General features: G+C 39.5%; 1 protein-coding gene across 3 annotated transcripts in view; it reads right to left on the reverse strand.

The window, feature by feature from the left end:
- Window positions 1-278: 278 nt before the first annotated feature.
- Window positions 279-24,194, reverse strand: part of UBE2E3 (ubiquitin-conjugating enzyme E2E 3) — a 60,079-nt gene continuing 36,163 nt past the window's right edge. For 2 of the 3 annotated variants that reach the window (XM_010565818.1, XM_010565810.1), the window contains 4 exons: window positions 22,831-23,001; window positions 5,825-5,957; window positions 3,886-4,033; window positions 279-2,804 (listed from right to left, as the gene is read on the reverse strand). In XM_010565818.1, the coding sequence (XP_010564120.1) occupies window positions 2,707-2,804; window positions 3,886-4,033; window positions 5,825-5,957; window positions 22,831-22,868 (417 nt within the window). In that variant the 5' untranslated portion in view covers window positions 22,869-23,001 and the 3' untranslated portion in view covers window positions 279-2,706. The remainder of the gene's footprint in view (window positions 2,805-3,885; window positions 4,034-5,824; window positions 5,958-22,830; window positions 23,002-24,194) is intronic. The other variant, XM_010565802.1, reaches the window with a different exon arrangement.

A 24,194-nucleotide genomic window follows, 5' to 3' on the forward strand; every position in this document is an offset into this window, starting at 1 on the left:
TCCAAAATGGAGAAGAAGAGGAGATGTGCGGTATCTTTAGCTGGTCTTTTCACAAAAATGTCATTTCAGTTCACTTTTTCCAAATACAGAGCCCAGTGACTTGCGATAAGAAGATGGAACTGAAAATTAAAACTGTAAAATAGGATCAGTGCTGTGCTTTGAGTGTCCGATATTCACCCCAGCACAGCCAGAAAGGAAACAGTTTGAAACACCAGATGCTCTTTGCAACTGGTATTTTCAGCAGGGATTTCTCCCCTCCCCATGGAAACAGACACACATTCTCATTTAACAACTAATTGATTTATTTAACAATACAAATTTCTTTCTACTGCATGGTTTAGCAGAGAGAACTTGAGAAACAAAATTAGCTTCTTTTCTTTCTTTAAAGTTTAAATGTTTACACAAAACCAACCTTTACTTCAGTAAATATAAAATTTACACACAAAAAAACTACATTAAAAAAGAACAGAATCATGACAAACCAACAAAAAAAAAAAAAGGATGGGAATTCAGTGTAAAGGATCCAATTGCAAGGAAGGCAAGATGGGGCAACACTAACAAGGCATCCCACTTGTACACCTAGGTATCTGAAGTTGTAGGTACAATACAAAACCAAAATACATTAAAATTAGGATTAAAACCTGTATTTTTATACCATAATATTTTATGATATAAATATCTGTAAATTCTGTAGGCAACACAGTTAACGTGTGAAATACATAGTTTGCTCTTCACTGGAAAGTCACTGGAGTGGTGTACGAGCACCGTGTCACCCACGAGTGCGCTAATGGTCAGCAGTGAGCAGACTGTAGATGTCCAGCCCGGATGTGATAGCCCCTTGTTTCTTTGCCAATCTGTGCTATTTCTCACATGTCCAATGACATAATGAGAAACTCTGGTCACCTTCAGCAGTGATTTCCAGCACTTCATCTCCTGGCATTAGTCTGTTACCTGACTTAGGCATATTCACCTGCCAGATCCCGTTTCTCATTCCCTTTTGCACTTTATAACCTGAACTCTAAAGCTATCTTGTAGCTACCGAGAGAGACTGGCTTCTAGGTTGAGATATTTGGGATACACGGTTCTTCAAGCCACCTTCAGGAATCTGTAGAAATATTTAAAGTAGGGCGGACAATTCATGGTCAAAGGTTACGTGATACAAAAAACAGGGACCTATATAGCGATGGCTAACTTTAGATCTAAATCTTTAACATTTTTTCTATTGCTTCAATATTTAAACTTAACATTCAGTTTTCATATATTAAATGAGCAGAGCATCTTATTGATGGAAGTGCTACGTTATCTCCAAAAACATCAGGTAGTAAGGGAGACTGTGAAGTTTAAAATTAAGTGTAATTTTAAAAATCATTTAAAGGGATCAAGTCTCTTTTTTTATAATCAATATTGTGACTGGCAACCTATAAAAGCTTAAATTATAAAACTATTAGTGACTCTACTTTTTAAACTGTATGTACTATAAAGCTGTATATCTTTGTTACTTACAGACGTTACAAAATTTCCAAGCCAGAAAGTGAAGGGGGGAAAACGTAGTGTAAAAGTTTTACAGATTTCATTTTCACTAACAAAGGTTCATTTCCCCCACAACTGTTTTTATGTCATAAAAATCTGATTAAATTTATTCTACTCCTCTCTTTTCTGGACAGATGATATAGTGTTCAATCATGCTTTGGAAGATCATTTTCAATGGATAACTGTAGTTCTCTAGGTCAGCAAGTCCAACTTGCTTTGCTCAGAAACAAAAGCACCAGACTCCCTCTAACTTGGCCCTCGTCCTGCAAAAAAAAAAAAAAAAAAAAAAAGTAGCAAGACTCGGGCAGTCTGTTATGAGAGCAGGACTGGCCCTGAAGCAACCAGCTACATTAACTTCTGGAGTAAGCATATGCAATGCTCTCATTCCAACTTGAGAAAGAGCTGAACAGTATTAAATTTAAGGAAATTGTAGAAATGACATTTGTTCTGTTAAAAACAAAACAGGGAAAACTTAAACAATCCACAGGTGTGCATTAAACATTTAATAGCAAGCCTTTGCTTATGTATATTAATTTAAAGATTATCCACAGGGATCTGTGATACATTGGCCCTGCCTTGTTACTATAATTAAATTTATTCAAATATTAATTTAAAATAGGAAAACAAAGAAACTACTCCTTGGGGAACATGTTTATTGTGTTTGAGATGATACACTGGGTGCTCTCTGAGCTACAAAGGGAAAAAGGAAATCCTTTCATTACAAACTGACAAAGGTAAAAGTTAAAACAGTTTTCACAACAGCATGTACCACATATTGGAAATAGATCTGGGTTTAATACAAATGACATAATTCCTAGTAATCTACAGCTACCTTTAATAACTTCATACAGATAATGAATTAGGCTAAAATGCACTATAATATTTGGTTGACTTCAGGAACAGTATCCTTAGTACATCACAAAATACATTTTGATATCCCAAAGAAGCAAGACTTGCAAGTAGGCATTTTAAACATAACTAATCTACAGCTACAAATTTCTACTCTTGATAGCATTTACCTTTTTGGGGGGCAGTATCCCAGTCTTCAAAAGGATAAAAGCAGAGTAGAATCAGTATAACATATACACAGAAGTCCGTATTGTAAAGGCTATAAAGATTTGTTGCACACTGCAAAGTTGCCTTCTGCACCTTCACATTGCACAAGTAGTTTGTCATTTATGTTGCGTATCTCTTGGTCCACTGTCTGGCTATCCTGTCATGTTCTGCTCTGTTGGTCAGGTACTGAGTGGCTATGCTTCCAACCAGAGGGTCAGCTGTAAAAGGCAGGAGAAGATGCATTAGAAACCACTCCACAATAAAAAAAAACCACAACCCAAACACACGATTTAAAAAAGAGAATCTATTCCAAAATACAGTCTTTGTTAGGTCAGAAAATGCTGTGAGATATAGTGGGACTCTTATCATACAAGACATTTCCAAGAGAAAGTATACAAGGCACAGTGAACAGAAAAAGAAAACTGAAATATCTGTTGTAGTTATCTGTGTATTAATGAATCTTGCCCCAGCCAGGTGCCCTGCTTTCACCCCTTCGGAAGAGCCGCTGTGTGCAGGGGACACTCAGCGAGCGCAGCCTGGCACGCTCCCGTCACAGTGCTGGACAAGACTAGTGGATGTTACGGCGTCAGGACTGTAGGAAACACACCGAGGGGATCCAGTTTTTCAAGAGTCATCAAACTTTTGTACTGAAGAGGCTAATCCATTTCTCCCTGATCAATACCAGTCTTCTGTAAATGAACTGTCATCTTAGCACTACTGCTCTGTTCTTGCCCTGACCGCAGGCAATTAGCATTCATTGCCTAATGATGCTGGTCACACAGTTGTCGCTGAGAAACTGTATTGCTTCCAGTGGAGTTCCTCCCCTCCCAACAGGAACAAGGAACTCTCTTTGAAAAAGGGAAAAATCTCTCTGAACATAGGCCCCCTCACATTTGCAAGATCAAACATTTCAATTGCTGTCTTAAGAGAAGGGACTTCCTGCAGCCCCTTCCGACCTGCAGGATTTATGAGTGCAACTCAAGAGAACTTTGTTGCTTTCCTGGATTGACCACTCACTTGCTGGAGCTCCTGCAATACGGACCTTCAATGACATCAGCTTATTTTCTCCACCATACCTTGGGGAAAAAGGAGCTTAAGGCTGTTTACTTTCTGTTGTGCCACAGGAGTGAAAAGCGCCATTAAATGTGGGACTGCAACCAAGCAGGAGTGTTTCATCCTCAATCTTAAAAATCTTATTTTTTATTTAATATGGATACAATCAAATACACAAATTATATTCCATGGCAACTAGAGTCAAAGGACTAAGAGTGGACACTCAGTAAACTATCAGCTCCTTACCTGGGTTGCAGTCTGTCAGAAGAGAACAAATAGACAGCAGAACCTTTGAAATAGTCAAAGCAGGGCTCCAGTTGTCTTTCAGGATATCCAGACAGATGACTCCCTGACTGTTGATGTTGCAGTGATAAATTCTGGTACGGAAAGTAACCTAGAATCACAGCATAAGAGACAGAAAAAGAGCCATTCAGTGTTGCCCAGGGATGCTGCCCCTTGTCTCTCAGCAGCAGCAGTGCCTGGGGCGCTCCCAGTTCTGCAGAGCTTCTGTGGAGGTAGCTCCTCTCTGCTCGTTTCCTAAAATGCAATTATTTAACAGAAGAGTGCGTGTTTACTGTAGTCATGGCTGCCTTCAGGAAACCTACCATGGCGATCTTTGGTCCATAAACTGCTTTCACACAGGCCTTCTGTCTGGTGCCCACAAAAATTAGGACCTACTTTGTAATACTGTACGCTATTTAATGAACATATTGCATGTCAAGAACAATCTAATCACAAACGTAACTTTATTGTGGTTTCTGAAGGTGAAGAAGTAGACAGAATTTGGCTGCATGTGCAGTATTAGTTGATCTTTTCCTTTCTTTCAAAAGCCTAAATATAGACCATGAAAATTAATATTTAAAATTGGAGTATTGTATTATTCTTGTTCAAATTAGCAATGAAATCTTTGCCTTACCCTTCATTAAGCAGGACATAATACACAGCAAAAACAACCTATCACACTAACTAACACCATCCTTGTTTTTAAATTATTTCAGACTAATATCAATAGAGCATGTAAGCATTATTCTGCACAAGTAAGTTAGAAATATTTCTAAGTGCTTTAATTACATAAAGCATATGAAGGTGAGGAAAATTTTCATACTGATGCAGGAGGGGAAAATCCATGATGTTTTCTGAAACTACTGAAAATTCAAAAATGATCATCCTCTAAAAAAAAATCTACAAGATTTTCATGAGGAACTTGTCTAAAACTCTGCATCACTTCATTATAGCAATCTTAACTCAGAGAGTATTAAATTTTGTGGGTTTCAGAGAAGTGTGAAATACATAGAAAGTATATTATTCTTTATGCTGTAATCCTTCTGGGAATGAAAAAAAGGTTATTTGATTTATAATAACAACATTATAGCCGCAACAGCCATTAAGTTGTAGAAACATTGTGTGGTAGAATATATTTAGTCTTTTGAGAATGACAGCAGTGTCCTTTCTGGTGACTTCGTCACGAGCTGTAATTTGGCATTAAGGGAGGGGAGAAGGGAACAACCTTTAACTTATTTGGTATCTGTTAGTAAATTATAATTTCTTAAGTGTCCATACTATTTCTGAGCAAGGAAATGAAATTTTAGTTTAAGTCAAGATTAGTTTCATTTAATAAAAAGAGCTTTTGCTTAAAAATATTATCAAACAAGGTTGCTGATCTTGCCAGTAGTGAATAGACTAGACATTTTACAATAATGGAAATCATCACAGTAATTTACCCAATTTGAAGTCACAATATAACACTTTAGTTGTTTATCTTAACTTATTTTAGCTTTCTGTTATTTTGCTTAAAATTACATGAAAATATATAATATAGAATGTTGTTCATAGCAGAAAAAAGTTTATTATACATATATTTTAGTAGCTGGAATGAGAAGGAGGAAGCATAAGAAGGTCTTGTGCTGTCTCTTATTAAAATTAAAATGTCTTGAATCTTAACTCTTGATCAGAATCATCAACTCATTTATCACTTGGTAAAGGCTGGAAATCAGTATTGACTGTGGTAATCAGCAAATAGACACAGGATTTTTCTGAAACTGCAAGCCAAAATTTTGGACCTTGTAGTTTTCAGGAGACCATAAACAAATTTGATATTCAGAAAGCGATGAGCACTCACTCACTGCAAGTTACATTCTTCTCACATGTGAAAAAATAATAAACACAATAAAAGCCTTACCCTTACCTTTGGTGGCTTGAATGGATAGTCAGATGAAAATGTGATATCCAGGAAAAAAACGCCTCCTTCGTATACAGAACCTGGAGGTCCAAGTATAGTAGATCTCCATTCATAAATGTTATCTCCTTTAGGACCAGCACTATGTAAAAAAAAGAGGAGAGAGAAAGAAAAAGTCAGGTGTGCCTTTGAGAGAGACATTTTATGGATTTCCTTCTACATTCATTTTGTTTTATACAAACCACTTGCCTATCTTTAACATCTGCCTAATTTCCACTGATTTCAGTGGGCTCAGTGTTTTAAACAGGCACGAAAGCTGGGCACTCCGCTGACCCTTTGGATATACAGCAATGAAACAGATTGACCATGAACTACTGGACTGTCACTGTCTGAAACATATCCCCAGATCTGCTTTCTCGAGTATGTGGTTGCTCTGAGCTTCTACATCATGCCCTTCCAATGACATTATATCCATACACAAAAGGAGTTGTATATCTTGACCACATTCATCTTCTCCAGGCATCAAACAGATCATACCTTCACAAAAAACATGACTTACACCTATATTGATACACACTTATTGCCACTTGTTTCACAGGCTAGACTGAAATGTTACATCCTTGCGCAGGAAAACTGGGGATGGGAGAGACAGAATCAAGTAACCCTGAATTGAGCTTCTTACAGCATTGTCAACCCAAATAAATGTTTTCTTCAGGATATATTTGTATTATGCCTCCAGGCAATCAGCATTGAGACTACTAGACAAAAATAGTTTACTTTAAGAAGTACAATACTGAACGCATTCCTCACTAGGGGAAGGATTACTGCATAATTAATTATTAAAGTAAAGCTTTGAAAGAAAGGATAATGAACAAGCGTTTTCTTGACTTCTGAGCCATCATACTTAATGCTATTATCACACAGTAACCATCTAACCTCACAAAAAAAAAAATCAGAGTACAATCTTTTTTCTGTAAGCAAGTCTCAGGGTAAAAACTAACATAACCTTCCGCAAGAGGTCCTGAATCTGAACCACTGAGATCCAAACTGACTGCTATGGAAAGCAACACCGCTGAGCTCACGCAGGCACGGTGGATTCATGACATCTATGCAGACAAGTCAATAATGCGGCACTGTAAAAGATCCTTTCAATTCTCATGACCTCGGCAGCCTCCCAGGCACCACTTACATCTAGCAGACACATGGTGAAGCATCCCCATCCTTCTCCCTCTGTGGTCCTAAGGAACAGGCACTGAGGACCATCATATGTGATTGCACATGAAGCAAGTGACAGGGCATGGCATCAGACTGTAGCCTGGGAGTTTGTGGTTTCTGGCACTTCTCGACACTCAGAGGAGCCTCCCTACAAGCCATCCAAGCGCTAAGGCTCTTCCCATGTCATGTCGCCTCATGTATTTGTCATACATATATCCACAGTCTATAACATGGCATGTTGGACATTCATCCTTACTATGTAGCCAAACATGTGGAGACATCAGAGACAAGGAACATGAGCAGTCTGTGCTATGCATCTGCAATTCCCGCACCAAAAATGTATCTATTTTTACGTTAAGATCATATTCGAGAAACAACCAAAAGCTGATTTTGATTATAAATTCCCTTTCAATTCATAATTTCCCAGCATGTTTTTTATCTCACAGATGTTTCATGTACCAAAGGTTTAAACTGTTGCAGGCCTTTCATTAAGAGGACAAAATAATCATGGATTTTGGCTGACACCCTATTTAATTAAAACAAAAAAATTATTTGATGGAGCTGTAGCTATTTTCCTGTTGGCAAAATGAAAGTAGCTAACAATGGCATGCCTGGCCTCCAGAGTACAGCTAAGAAAGAAAAACTGGAAGTGCTGTCAAAATAAAGTTTGGGTCTAAAATCACTGATCTTACCTTTCTATTTGTAATGCATGCACAAAAGTGGAAGAAAAACAGTAGATAAATTTTAGAGGGAAAAAAAAAAGGGGGAAATCCAGAGGCAAGGGGGTCCATTTTCGATGATGTAATGAACCGTTCATACCCTCAGTCGCTCCAGAAGATAATTCCATTCATGCTCTCTAAAAAGCAATTAGTGTAAGAACTGGAAATATTGGGGCAATAATGACAATATTTAAAACCCACACAGGCTACTGAAATGTTTTAATTAATTCTTGACATTCATCAAGCTTACAGCTAATTAGTATTGTGCTTGGAAACCAAATTTCTATGGAGCAATTCAATTTCAGCATTAGAAGTCCTAATGACTGTTTTATAGTTTAATGCAGAGGTTAGTGCTCTTGCCTCATGTGTCAGGTACCTTTCTTTCATACACCTCTAACAACTGGATGCAATTCAATCAGATTAATGAAACAGCTGAATTAAATTAGTGACATATTTCAGCCCAATGAATCAGTCACAACTAAGTGTGGCACCAGTCCGGTGCCAAACTATCTGGTAATCACTCACCAAGTCAGAGCAAGGGCATCTATCAGCTAGTAGCCAGAAGCTAAGTGCAACAACTCTCTGCCTATTACTATCCGCTATCCTCTTTTATGCTACCGCTAGCAATATATAAAAGGATCGGGCTATAAAGTGAGAAGGGGAATTCCTAACCTTGTAAGAGGAAGAAAACACTGTGCTCAAAACCCCTCCTACTGCTGAGAAAAGATTGCTGCAATGTCAAAAGTAACACAAATCTGTAACAATAACCACACTCAGATAAAGGAGAAAATCGTTAAATCGAACAATTTCATTACACCTGATTGAGTTTTGTGAAATTTCTATTTAGCAGCTGAAGTGGTGTCTCACTTCCAGTGGTGTAAAAGATACCCCTGCTTCATTAGCAACCTGAAAATCCCCGCAATTACTACATTATTTGTGTGAGGAGACGTGAGATTAAAGAGCAGAGACAAGACATTCCACTTGGCTTCTACTACCTGTATATTTCCACTGGGGATCATCCTCAGCCAGCCATACCCTACTTTGTCTTTTGTAGACATACTGAGGTGATCTTTTTTGGAAGTAAACAACCCACGCTCCCTAAGGCTCAGCAAAACATACCAGACCTATCCACGGCAGTCTCGGCCTCTGCAATGATTTCCACAAGGACAGGACACTGGCATTACACCCACTTGGATGACTGCAGAGACCCGCAGTCCTGCCTCAGGCAACACCTCAGTTGTGTACTGAGCGGCAAGCGAGTGCCAGAGCCCCACTGGAGTCACTGCCTTCGGCTCTCTGTCACTGCAGAACATTGTCTCGGTGCTGCAGAAAGCCACAAGGAAGGAACCGCCACTCCCTGGTGCCAATCTGACTTCTCTGCTCTCACAGAGGACAGCCAAAAAACAGGGCTGAAAATTGGGAATAATGAAGCTTTACTCTGTCTGCAATTTTCTGTTTCATTGATACACCCAGAAGAAATACTCTCCTCCTTCTGTTGGGCACTAAAGAGGATGGCATGGGGAGGTGCTTCTAGGGGCTGTACTTGAGCTCTTTATTCCCAGAAGTTCTCCTGCTATTCAAGAAACTCACTCTCCTATTGCAAGCATAGGCTTCAAGCATCTCGCCTTAAACCTTGAGAGTTGTGGTGAGTGACAGCCTAGGAATCTTTCTCACTGTCTGCCACAGTGGACAGAATAACCCAGGCAGAGCACTACAATGGGGAATTTCCACAGTTTTCTTCCCTTTCCTTTTTTCATCACTGAAAGACCCAGCTCCTTCTGACTTCCCCCATGGAATCCATATGGACACAAAATCCTCCTCTATTCTGTCCTTCAAAACACAAAATCTTGATGGAGCAATGGATCTGATGACAACTCCAGTATTCTGGCTACACAGCATACATGTGCAGTTCATTGCTACCAGCTTGCTGCCTTCCTAAATTAGCTTACAGAACATCACAAATTCAGTAAAGGCACCACCAGTATATTCTCAATAAAAGAACCACTTGATTAATTTTTTTAAAATATGGGCCAAAAAAATCTCAGACAAAATAACAAAGCAAATTAATTGAAATGACAAAATATTCATTGCAAAATTAAGGGGGTTTTATTTCATACGTAAAAGCTGGATTGATTTTTTTAAAATAAATTAGGTAAATTGACAGAATAAAGTTAACTGGCTACATCTGCTTCCTAAGTAAATATTCATTATGCCACTTCACTGAGGGATATATACCTGATCCAGATAAGACAAAGGATTTATAACCAGACTCTATCCAAGCTAGTCTGCTGAACAGATTTAATTTACAAGTGTGACTTCAGATGGTGAATTTGAGAAGACGTGAGGTTAAACTCTAGGGACCCATGGGGTCACACCAGGTCCTTTAAACCTAACTATGCTGGCTCTCAGGTTTCACGAAGATGAAGAACAGCTTTTCCAGCACAGTGTTATGAGCATTCACACAGGTGCAGCGGCATTCACACCAGCAAAAAGTCTGTTAGACTCCTGATGCATTGGTTACAGGAATCAGAATTCAGCTTTTGTTACAATTCACTAAATCAAAATGCATTAAAGCTGCCCATATCGAACTAGCTGCAGGATGAGAAACTAGGACAAGAAATTTCCAATCTACATGATGCTAGTAGCATGCTGCTTTTTGCACTTGCTAAATGTGCTTCTCCTGTCAACAGCATTCCTCTGAAACACGGGGCTCTAAATTCAGTGACAGAATGCAACTTCATAGTACTGAGACTGTCATAATTAAGAAAAAGGGTGAAGGAAAATGTAATTTAGCTAGATTTGATGTTAACTCTGTGGTATGCTTTATTATGAGAAAAAAATTGCATCTGTAATAGGATACAACTGAGGGGGGGAAAAAAATATCTGTTTTTTAGAAAGCTTCCCAAAAGTGTGTCAGACCCTAAAACAGTCTTATGAGAAATGTCATTGGTATATAAAACTAAAGGTATTGGTCTATATCCCAAGATGCCCATTGGGGGTGACTACATAGCACAGATTTAAGTGGTGGAATATTTTCCTACACTCTCCTTTCAAAGGCCCCACCCTTAGGTCTGATACCCAGGCAGGCATCACAAAGGCAGCAGCTAACAAACCAAATGGGGTACCTGGAGTGAGAGTCAGGTAAGGAAAGAGCCCCCTCCACCCTCCCCAAACTTTTCTCTCAAGATGAGATTCAGCAAAAGTAAAACTCCCGAAGCTCTTCACAGACTGCTCAACCACAGCGACTGTCACAATGGTACAATTATAATTTTTACAGCAATGTAAATGAAGACGGTGCTTTAAGAAAGGAGTAAGAGATCTTTTTTGATTTTTTGTAATTCAACTGAAGGTACTAAAGAAAGGAAGAATAAATGCCCCTAAGTATGTTCCACAACTCCATGCTTGAAAAATTCACTTCATAAAGCTACATAGTGAGTTTTGCAAAAAATCACAACACAGCTTCAGAAATTGAGTTTTACAAATCCTGCTGTAAGAAAGGCACTCAGCATGTTACCAGCACAAAAGGCTTTGTTTTGGACAGCAACATCTCAGCTAAAGCTGATTATGTTCTCGCTCACTAGCATGCCACTAGGGGCTAATGGGGCTGTAAAAGATCCTAGCAGCATATACAATTCAGGCAAATACACAGATCCCATCTGTAGCGAGTCTGCCTGCCTCCGCATCTGAGCTTCTGAGCTTGATGAACTCATGTCCAGTGGAAGGAGAAAGCCCCAGGCTCAGGTAACTTCAAGTTATCACAGAGGTGGGGACTCACATCTGCCATGTAGGGTATCTAGTGTGGATGCTGATGTTTGCACCTCAGACTTCCCAGACAATCAGGGTAGAGAGATCGGTGACTCTCTGAGGCACAAGGAGCACCTAAATACTCCCTAATACTAAGGTTCTCCATCTCCTTCTGGTGACACCTACTTTTTACTGACCACATGGGGAACTTGGCTCCTAACTCAAGCCTCTAAGCTCAGTACTTTAGAAATTCCTCCTCACCCTCCACGCAGTGAGAAAGGGTTGCCTAGCTCTGTATTCACATGCTACCTTGTAGCACCCTATTTTTTTATCTACATATAGATACACACTGCCATGCTGTTGGTAATTAAAAAAAAAAAATAATCTTACAAGGAACCAAAGGATTTCTGTCTAGTGCAAGCTGTCTGAGAGTTAGTTCAATGTTACTGTGAAGCCTGGAGAGAGCACAAATCACTTACCAGTAGTTGTATTTTAATGTTAAACGTGGGAAAGTAAAGATGCCTAGATTATTTTCCTGCTTTGATATTTTCAACATTTTGAAGAAAATTTATCCATTACCTTTTTTCCTCAATCCTCTTTTCCCAATTGTGGACGTGCTCTTGTATTTTTGGTTACAGAGCACAAGAAAGGAAATGAACATTAATTAGAATACACATGTTTGTGCCTTTCAGTCTTGTGACATTTAAAAACTAACAAGCATGGACAGCAATTTCCATTTTCTTTATTTTTCAGTGCCTTGTTTACGGGGCTTTCTGAAGTACTTACTCTCAGCGTTTGTACTATCAGCGCCAGTGCCTAAGCACCTCTACTTACAGAATCTGGGTAGTACCTCCTCTATACACAGAAAGCATACTGGTTTCACTTGCAAGAGCCTCAAGTATAGCCCTAATTCTTGGATTACAGCATTTTTCTAGGGTTGGACACATGTGGGTTGTCTACAGCAATATATCAAATCTGTGTTGAAAATGCTTTTTGATAAGGTACTCACTATTATTAAGATTTCCAGGTTATGTACAATTTCTTACGAAGAAGAAGTTTCAGTCTATTGTGTTCTTTATATATCTACAACTGTTACTATTTTACCAGCCACTGAACTATCTGCTACATCTGTTTGCTGAAAAAGGTTATTTACTGCTTCTAGCAGATCCACAGAGGGTCTATGTAACTGAGGAGTCTAGTTCACTGTACAAACCTTTGCTTCTGTCACTTCCTTAAAGTCTATCATGCCCTTAAGACTGAAATCTAGAAATTACTGCTGAAAAAAAGTGCCTATTTTTAACTCACGGATCCCCTTCTAATTCAGCTGGTTGTAAAGCAGTGCAGGACTTGTGCCTGAGGCCATGGTTCGATGCAGCAGTAAATCCAACTTGAGAGCTCCTCCTACCAGATCAAAAGCAGTGTGGCTACTCAAAGCAAAGTGCTGATCCAACGTAAACTAACTTGGCCTAACCATATACGTTCCAAAAACGTCAATGGATTAGCTTTGTAACACCAGGCTTCATGCTTAATCAGGTATCATTTGTCCTCCTGCAGCCAGCATAAAGAGGGCATAAACTTTAGATTGCATGGTCCGGCTTAGAAATATAATCATGTGGCTGTATTTGGTTCATGTAAATTCTACCATTAGGGGAATCTAACCAAGTGCAGATCTGGTATTAATCACCCTAAAGAGAAAGATGCCAGATTGTAGTGTTTTAGACAATTAAAACCTCCAGCGCTAAACTTGCCATTAGTAGAACATACATTGTTGTTACTAAAGGAAGCTGGGTAACAAATCATTTGATAATTCCATCAAAGCTGTAATATGTAGATAACCCAAGTAATGTATTTTGGAAAGCTGATAGCTTTTCCACTGCCAAAAGCCCCATTAAATTAGCTTATTGCTACAATAGCTCAACTTTACTTTCCTCTTTGTATTCCTGCTGGTTCCTAAGACCTTTCTTGCTGCTGTTAGAAGTCTGCTCAGGTTCTCTCCATCTTCCAGAACAAACGTAGCAAATTATGGAGGCAGAATTCTTGTAATTTTTCTTTTGAAAGATAACTAACCTCAGAATGTAGTTCGCTAAATTACAGCGGAAATACTGAATTTAAACCAGGTAAGAAAGCATATCAGATTGTTTCTGCCTATGCTTTTGACAGAGAAGTTGTAAATATATACTACCAGGGCAATACATAAAAAGTTTACCAAACATGAGTTGTTTTTGAAAACAGAGAAATCACAGGACTCACAGGCATGAAGAAAGTTCATGCTGAAAATCTGTTTTATTTTAAATATCTTGAAATATGCATATAAGTCCTTCTCACACACCTACACTAGAGAAATTATCCATATTCCCTATTAAAACACAGAGCAGGACAGTCCGTAAAGGGAAACATTTCCTGCTACTTTGCCATGTGTTCATAATAACAGAGCTATAATTTAGGATAAAATAAAAGACTAGCTCCCTGTCATCAGTGTTGAAATACTAGTAGTACGACTAGTGGCAAAATGCATGCTATTTTCTTGCTGTTGGTATAAAGCTCAATTTGTACTAAGGCCAAATGACTTTGTCAAAGAAATTTTTCTATCAGGTATACAGTTCACACTTTTCTTCCCCTCAAAATTACCAATGAACCTGTATTTAGCAAACATTGCAAATTTTGCTCTTCTTCCACAAGAGAGGATCCTTCTAAACTCCCTAACACAAGCAAAACTCATTTGGGATACATGCATATTTTATTCTTTAATATGTTATAGCCTCCATACTGATGCTAGCAATCCATACTGAAATAATCACACGGTATCTGAGAAATCGTGCAGCCTTAGTTTAAGGTGTCTACCCACAAATACACAAAATGGAGGCATTCAGACACAGGATCATTTGCCTAATGTCATCCAGAAAACGTGTGCTGTGGAGTATGACTGCAATGTAAATCTCCCAAATCCCAGGCCATCACCTTGCCCACTGGACTGAGATTACACTAGTAGTAGCTCATTCAATAGTTCTGTGGCATCCACATGTTTTAGACATCAGTCACCTCCATCATTCACTGCAAAATCTTTATGTCAAAAAGCTAAGTGACGCTGAGAAATCCAGTTTAGCACTTCCTACCAATATTTTCAATGACACTTTTAATCTCAACTATGAAAATCTATTATTCCCAGCATCCTTTACACATACACTTCAAATGGAGGAAGAAAGAACAGTTAAAACAATTAATTTCACTAAAGGATCTAATCAATCCAAAAATACAACTAGCTTTAAAACTGTAGTAAACATATAAAGATTCACGCCTAGGAACAATAACTGGCCAATTTTCAACAGACTAAGCCTGCGAGTCAACCAGAGGGGTTCAAATGAAGTCCCCAGCTATCAATCCACCCCAAATACCTAAACATTAGGCAATTTCAAATACTGACTGATGTATTAAAAAAATCTTCCACTGCTCTGTGGATTATCTTTTGGTTTTTTTAAGGAACATATCTTCAGGCAAAAATTGAAAGGAACTCCACCTATGAACAGTGCTTTTCAAGACAGTGACTTAGAGAATCACCAGTCTAACAATTCAGGCCTAAAGGCAGACTCCATGATGAAACTTGCAAATGGTGCTAATGTTGTGGAGAAACTTTTTTCTAATATTGTAGAAGGAGAAAGTACAATTTAGTGAACACAATTTATTCAGGGGTTTCATGAAGGACCAAGAAAGAGAGAATTGCTGGGAAGTTACCTTCACTGAAATACGGGTGTATCGACCTGTCAAGAAGATGAACACCCAGCGTGCCTGGTGCTACTACAGTGGAACCTCCTCCTCTCCTCCCGGATGTCCGGGATTGGGCTTCTCCACCACTTCACAGCCATATAGCTAAAAGTTGCCTTTTTCCTCCCTCTAAAAAATCAGCTTTCAACTTCAGAAACAAAGTTACAGCTTTCCCACATGGAGATGGAGAACAGACAAAACCAGTCAGATAGCCTGCCTCCATTAAAACACATTAATACTCTGAGTAAGAACTGCCTTCTTAAGGATTTAATGATTGTTAATATATGTATATTAGCTTCATACTTTTGGTTGTTTCATGCTACCTGTAAGTTGCTCTGTAGCAAGCACTGAATATTTTCTCTCAAAAGAAGTCTGTGTTGTCATCATCTAAGTCAGTTTTCGGTGCAGTCTTCCTAATCTTCTAGCATAGGCTTTCTTCCAAACATAATTCTATTATTACTTTTAAATACTTGCTCTCTCTTGCCTCCACCCATTTCTACATCACACTGTACAGTCTAACAAAACAGAAAATGCTGTGCCACAGCTCCCTGTGTTGGATGCCTAACTGGAAGCCATAGAAGTTTAATGCAAATCTCTGTAACTAGTAAAAGGCTGTATTTCTCAAAAATAAAATGGACCTTTCCCAGTTCACACACAAAGACCTTCCCCACTGACAGCACAATAAGGATGACTTCTCAAGTCCAGCTCCTTTCCGAACATGGCTGGAGTCGCTGAATGGCTTTTGTCACTAGCTATTTCATCTGAATTGAAAAAAGTTAGCTGTTTTGAAGGGGTGTGAATCTGGTTAGCCAAAAAGCAAGAACCCTGTTTAACACAACAGCCCAATATTCCAAAGGCCTGTCTTTAGTCCTGTTCCCACACTGGTTAACAAAATTTCCTACACTGAGGATTGATTAAATAAGATTTTAACTTTTTTCACAAGATTCATGGTCTGAAACGGTCATCAGAACTCTGGCTACAGGCTTTAAACTCTGCTTAAGCAAAATGATGACAAGCTTCACATTCAGTGCAGGGCACGAGTTTATCATTGTTGACAATTTTTATGTATTTAGTCTATTATTTGATATTAGATTTTTTACCTTTGTACTTTTAACAAAAGAATTCTGCAATAAGCTTTTGCCAATCTGAATACACAAAGCAAACTCCTGGGGCATAACACACTCCAGCAGACCTGAGTGCAAGGTGACCGGTGCTGTCCCACAACCAATTAACCCCAGCAAAACCAGCCCCGTGCCTCCTCTTACTCCTTCTCCTCCCTTGACACCTGTAGTGGTGCTTGTGAAATCACGTAGTGAATTGCTCTGTGGTGCTGAGCAGGTTGAGAAGTAACCAAGGATTGCTGTCAGACTGCCTGGTCTCCTGAAAGCAGGAGCTGACTGCAGACTGGCACGGACGCCAGCGTCAGCACAAGAACGGGAGTGTGAAGCTGCAGCGGGGAGTAGGGCAGAAGCAGGGGGCTGCAGCAGCTCGACCTGAATTGGCTTAAAACATGCTGGAATTATACTCTGCAAGTGCAATTCTGGATCTGCAGCGCCCTATTTATCAAAGTAGAGGCTCAGGATCCCCTCTCTGTCTCTTCACTGTTCCACTCTGTCCATTTAGTACATAAGCTGTAGAGCGACCCAATATTATGAGCAGTTATTGTCCTGTACCGAGCATAAGGCAGACTTGATTCAGGTGCTAAAACATTAGCCCAACAACGTACATTTCACTAGTTGAAAATGAATATTTGGAGAGTTTCAAAACAAAAGCAGTTGAGGATAGGAATCTGTTTTGTATAATGCAGAATTGGAGACAGCTGAAGCAACACTTGGTACAGAGTAGATATAAATGTAACTTGTGTATTAAAAGCATTAAAAAACCCTGTGAATGCCAGCTTTAGTTCCAAAAGCACAGCAATTCAAAGGAATGGAGAAAGCATCATGCATACAAATACACAGAAATAATGTCTGATATGAGTTCATTATACTCCACAAAAGTGTACTATACTAAAGAAAAATGTGAAAATAATAATCATTCCAGGGGAAAAAATTCAATAAACATCTAAGTGAAACAAGTCTCACTCAGTAAAATCTGCTTATTGAAAAGCCAGCTCCAGCCCAACTATTGCTCCCTCTAACAACGTTAATCTAATGAGTAACTCTTCCAAAGGAACGTTCTCTGTGGAGACAGCTGTAGCATATGGAGCAGAAGCTGTTTGGGTTAGCCTTGGGAGCAGGGAATTGTACCCCTCCTCTAAAACAGCTGCCACCGCTCAGGAAGAGCTAAGAAATTGTGACCTGCACAGAGCTTTGCTCTAGAGCTTGGACCCCTGGTACTAGTGGACTAAGATATGCTGCAACGTCATTCCACCTTTTTACAGATCTGTCGGTGCAGAGCTATGATTAAAAAGAAACGCAATTTTCCCCTACAGTTCAGATTCAAGGCAGCTGTTAGGAAAGTGGCAGTTTACTGCCTGCAGTAGGATACAGCAACTCAGACCTCAGGCAAAGCAAAAGCACATGGACAGCACTGACCTCCTCTGTGCGCTAATCCTTCTTTCCAATAGATCAGGTTGCAGCAACAGTTGCACTGCATTCAGGAATTAGATACCGCTACAACATGGACACAGAATGGCTGTAATCTCAAGAAGAAAAGGCTCAGACTGTGTACGGGTTTTATTTGAGACTACAAGCATGCTTTATCAGTGGAAATAATATGCTTAATGACTACTATTGCAAAATTCATCAGGTTATATACCAATTCAGTATAGTCCCTTCCAACATGTCCTAATATTATATATTCATACATAACTCAACTTCCTTCATATTCTCAGTCAGTTATAATTTAGTGAATGCCATTAACCACACATTTGCTTACATTTGCAATCTAGGAAAAATAATATTCTTTCTGATAACTAATCTCAATTAAGCTCTTTCTTTGCTGCATATGCCTAATTTTAAAGTACAGCACTGCTAGAAAAATTAACTTAAGACAGGCTGCCTGCTCATTGTACTTAACAGATTCAGAGCTGAAAGGATAAACATTTTTACTGGTAGTTAGCCTGCTGGGATTGATCACTGATGTTTAGATGATTAAATATTTGTAACAAAAAAAAAAAAGTAAGGAAGTAGCGAATATATCATTTTGATCTTAAACATTTTTACTGCAGCTAAGACAAGACCAACATTCTGTTTTACAGACAGAATAATAAATGTGACAGGGCAATGACTTGCTAAAAGTGACTGTATAGGTAAGGGACATAATGGAGTACAGAAGCAAAGTCTCCCAAGTCTCTGACAAGTAACAAAAGCGCCAGTTCTCAGCAATTCCCATTCAATGCTTGAAGGTTCATACACCTGAACTTCAGAAACCGCACAAACACATCTTATCCTATAACCAGGGTGTGGATAGGTGCTCCCAAGAGACAACTTACAAAACAAATCCAAATGGAAAGTTTTCTTTCTTGTTTAAATCTTCCTTACTGAAATTTAAAAAATAGTGATGGAAAATAACAGTAGTAGTAGCAGTAATAATAACAACAACAACAATAATGACAATAATAATAACGAAAAGATCAAACTCTGTGGCCTGGCTCTGGGTCCCTTGCACCGGAGCATGCTGCTGTACCTCCCTGGAGAAGGTTACTCACCAGGTGCCCAGCTCTAAGAGCAGTCCCAAGCATCACCACCCTTTTGGGCCAGGCAGAGGGAGGCAACTTCAGCCGGTCGCACTCCAGCAACTCCCAGCTGCCGTGCAGTCCCCGGGGAGCGCAGCAAGCTGGTGTGGGGTAGACTGGCAGATTGGCTCAGGTGGGGAAAGTCATAAACAGCTCTTTGATAGCTTGTTCCCCCTCCCCCACCGCACCAAGCAAATGCCAGCAGAGGAGACAACTCTGCAAAGGGAGAGATGCCAGGCATTTTCTCTGTAGGAGGTAGTTTTCCAAGGAGGTACCTGAAGACTCTTCAGTAGCCCACTGATAATTTGTGAACACAAAGATCTAGCTTTTCAGGGTTACGCTTCATCTCCCTCCTGTTCCCCCTCCAGTGCAAGCAGCAGTGGCTTCCACAGGGCAGGACTCCATAGGAGTTGGAAGCTAATTACCAGATGTCTTGTAAATCTTTCCAGTCTGTACAACTTCATCCAGTTTGCAGTGTTTAACATCAGCTCTTTTGGAACCTTTTCATCCTTATTTTTGTGTAACAAATTTTCAACAAGCCAGGAGTTCTTTGTTCTCTCCTAATAAAACAACCTAAAATGTTAACAGTTCAGCATGAAACTAATGAACTAAATGCACTTTTCTGGAGATCTGAGCAGAAAGAAGTACAGGCATTTCCAGATTTATGTGAAAATTTATTAATTCTGGAAAAAGTGCTTTGGGCTGTTTCTTTAAAATAACTTTAGAACTACAAAAATGAATACAAACAACAGTTGTAAATTACTTATGTGTTTTGCCAAACGTGGCCACTCAAGTACTCTGCTTATTGAGGACAGCTTAAATGAAAATCTTAAAGGGGGCTGAAAAGAGAAGTGGACCGAGTCAGACGTTTGCTTGGATGCAACTGTTCTGTCCACAAAATCTTACTCCGAATAACTGTTAGTGGCAATGCAGAGATATTCTGCACAGCATTGAGCATTCAAGTCTACAATTTACATGAAGGGAAATGATTTTCAATTGCCTCCTCTTGGGGGACATAGTGAAAAAGATGAAGAGTGAAGGGTTAGTCCGTTGAGTATTTCTGCTCCTGCAGTCCTGCTGACACAGGAGACTGTCAGTTCTCCCTAACCTATTTCAGTGGGATCCATCCAAGTAACCATATGGATTTAGTATGAAGCAGGAATACAGTCCACCACTCACATGAATCCTCCAGCTGGCAGAGTTGGGAAGGGTTTGAACCACCAGAGAAGAAGGCTGGTAACATCTCCATAGGTGCAGCCGATTGCAAACCAAATGCCTGACCATGCTCTGACTGTGCTATAGAAAGAAAGATGACTCCGAACCCTAGGAAATGTGTCCTATGCCCAGGGCCAAGAGGAATGGGTGACATATAGCTTTTTGCTAGTTGTATAGCAGGAATGTTCTGTTTAACATCAAAGTTGCTTTATTTAAACCCCTTTGGCCAAAAGCAAGAACTTTCACCTCAGGCAAAACACCCAGGCTGCTGGATGCCACCTGCTCTGGAAAGACTCTATCATAACTAAAAATGGAAGCAGTACTTTTGCTTTTATTTTGTACAGATTCTACCCTGTGGATACTGCAGATTATGCGGTATAAAAAGAAATAACCTTTTTCAGCACTCAGTATTAAAAGTAGTTAGATGCATGCATTTTGGATAATAAACCTAAAATACACTGTGCTTCTTGGTAGTTGAAGACCATCTGCGACAAGTAGCACCTTTTTCCCCCTCCAAAATACTAACTTAAGTACCTAAAATATTGTTCTCAGCAGATTATTTTCACAAAAGCATTCAGGAAACATCAAGTTTATAGGAACTGCCACTATAGAAGGAGCAGCTATGCCCCAAACCAAGTGACACTTAAATCACAATCTTAATTTGAGCTGCTGTTGCAAGTAAACACTAGTATTAACTATAAAACCCCAGTCGCTAAAAAGAAAAGTGGCAAACGTAGAATTAGTGGCTGTGTTCACATGTGGATTACTATCCAGGAGAATTACAGTTACATGAAGCTCCCATTTTCGCAGGCACAGAATGACATGATCCCTCCACCACCAGTATGGTCACAGCTCCCAAGCAGCAAAACTCAGTGAGAGAGGACTTGACCTTTCTACCACGTTACATCCCTCGTGCCTTCGGAAGAAAGGAAGCAAGAGGCCTCATTCATTCCAAAGAATTCAGGACAACAGGGTAGAAGAGTTACCCCCACTTACAGAAGTGCAACTGCAGTACCTGAAGGACAGTGCTGCTCCTGAACTACGTGACCATGATGAACTTGAGGCCCACGTGGATATGCCATACAGGAGCCAAAAGTGTAATGCTAAGGCAGCAACGGTGTTTTTTTCTAATCAGACTAAAAGCAATGAACTGTTTGAAGTATATTCTAGGAAGGGAAGTACTGCAAAATCTGGTACTATTCTGCTAAGAGTCGATGCTGAAGTGATGACGCCAGTAATTTCTATCTGACTTTTTCCATATGCTTTTCTTGCAGTCAATAGGAACAGTCACTCTTGTCAGTTCTAAGGAGCCCACCCTAAGTTTTTGTGTATTAAAGATAAAAAAAAGATTAACACTGTTTTCCTCCAGGGCACTTGTCTCCCCATGCTATCCTGAATGCCTTAAACAATTATGAATGCTTCTTTTCTTTAAATGTTAACAAATTTCAGTCATTATTACAGCAGTTTTACAAGTGTGGCTTTGTGAAAAGATAAATCTTCTAACATGCTCTGAAACAGTCAATCTACAACACTTTCACGCGCCTCTCAAACACTTCGGAGCAGGCACCTCCCTTTAAAGATCTGCCCTGGAGAGACCTCCAGCACCCGGCACAACCTCATTAACCACTGACTCCTCTGAGACATGGAAGAAGCAGCAGTCCACCTTTAATACAAGGCACTAAACCACTGAAGGTATAAAGACAGTAATTAGCAATATGAAGTGGAGCATATCATGATGATACATTCTTGACGATGCTTCTTAGCTTTCTTCTTTCCATTTTTAAAGCTTTATATATACTCTGCAGATTAGCATTTCTGTGCTTCTCAGATCAACTAAGTGGCTATGCCAAGCCTTCCTACAAACAAGAATTACATTAGTCACTTAAACATCAACTGCCTACACAGTCATAAACTAATCCGCCCAGCTCAATTATATTGCAGTTACAAATCCTGACCAGACCTACAGTCCAATGGGGGGAGAACTTTGTGGACCACAGAAAAGGGTGAACTCGCTGGGCTCTGGGAAGTGGGTGCCATTGGGACACACCTCGGAAACCCGAGCATCCTCCCCAGAAAGCAGGTATGGGGCAGAGGGGAGCCATCTCTCAAATACCTGGGCCTTGAAAACCTCCAATGCCCTGAAGGTCAAGCTCCACCTTGAATCCATCTAAAAGCCAGGCACTCCCAACAAAGTGCTGCCTAACAAACAAGCACAGGCTGGATTTTAGCTTCTGAACAGTCTCTAGCCACAGCTCCAAGCAGTGTATGATGGAGTCAAGGCACAAGGTGAAGCAGGTACGGACAAGGGCCACGTTCAAAACAACATGGTACACTCAATATGCCAAGCACAAATAAACTAGACATAGCTGTCTATTTGGCATCAGAAAGCATCCAACAAAAAATAAATCCTAACTTTCAAACACCAACTTCCCCCCACCTTCATCTACTTGCTGTTTGATTAATTTTGACAAGTTAGGTCCACAAAACTAATGTACTACTTCTGCAGACAGTATGTTTCCAGCCTCCTCATAGTTCAAATTTTCAAGCTCTTCTACACCTTCCCACTCCATTCACAGCCTTCTCAACCTCCCTTCAGAAATGTAAGGAAAGTATGTCTTCCACTAAAATCTCAGCCAGCAGAGACCGACCACAGTTCTCCCAGAATGTGCCTACATTTGCTCTACCTCTCTCCCTCCGTTTGGCTCAGCCGAACACCTCCCATCCAGTCTTAAAGAGATCTTCTTCCTCTTCCCTTGAATGGGCTGCAAAGGGAAGGTGATGGCCAGCAACAGCTTTCAGTCCTGGCATCTTCCATGTGGGAGAACTAGCTGGACGTTTTCAATTTTGGAAATAGGCTGTGCAGAGAATGAGAGTAACAAGATGTTTAGGTGGTTTAGTACTAGTCCTTAGTACTCCTTCAAACTGTTACTCTTGTTACAATGAAGATAATGTTCATCTCCTGAAGACAAAATTCTTTTTCCTTGACAATCTAACAGACTCAAGGAAGAAATATTAATTATAAACTACATAGTTAGCTGCTTCGTATCTACCAAAAATATTCATCAGATAGACAGCAATACCTAAGTATCTTTCACCGTCGCTGTTTCCAACACAGATTGAATTATTCACCTTAGACACATATTCAAACTGGAGAAGTTTTGTTTGTAAAACTTTTCTTCTGAGCATGCCTGACATAATCACATAACAACTAGAAACTACTGAAGACTAGAGTATTTTTTCTTCCTGGATTTCTAGTCAAATGAATGCAATGATCCTCTTTGTGCATGGTAAAATACTTCTTAATTGGTTTATGCCTGTTGCATAATAATATAGAAGTAATCTATCATGTTTTTACTATAAACTAAGTCTAAAGAGGATGATACATGGCCTCTAGCTGTTTGCATGTTAATTTCAAACAACTATATCCATGCAAATCTGCTGTAGTTACCTGAAATACTTTGATATGTTAACAGTCTTATATTTCTACTGTCAACATTTATTTGTCTTTAAAAATCTTTCTTTTTAATCTAGAAATATTTCAATAGTGAAGAATAGAAATAGAAGAGCAAAATGACATGGAAATATTAGAGGAGATTGGTTAAATATTCATAAACTAGGAAATGCTAAATTTGAAGTTACACATGGCGATCTAAATTCTAAGCTCTCCTACAAGTTCCTGAAGTTCCCTTTAACTACCTGACTATACACTCTACCTTAAATAATTTTTCACAACTTCAGAGACACCACCTTTTAGTAAGACAAATATTTTGTGTCTGTAACCTATAGAGCAAATTGTCTATACCCAGCTTCCTGCCAGTGAAAAATACCAAAATACCTAAGAACACCTATGGCTCGTGTGCTGAGCCAAGTTCACCACTAACATATCCTCTGAAACAACTACGAGGAAGACAGTTCCACTGTTAAAGTGAATTACACGTTATATGATTATTAACCCTGACAGGAAAGGAAAAGTCTTGGAGAATAGCATTTTTTTTTCTAGAAAAAACATCGAACTAATGCCAGCGTTGTAACATGAAGATGGTGTAAA

The sequence above is a fragment of the Haliaeetus leucocephalus genome, unplaced genomic scaffold, assembly GCF_000737465.1.
Source record: "Haliaeetus leucocephalus isolate CR32 unplaced genomic scaffold, Haliaeetus_leucocephalus-4.0 Scaffold1, whole genome shotgun sequence".
Classification (NCBI taxonomy): Eukaryota; Metazoa; Chordata; class Aves; order Accipitriformes; family Accipitridae; genus Haliaeetus; species Haliaeetus leucocephalus.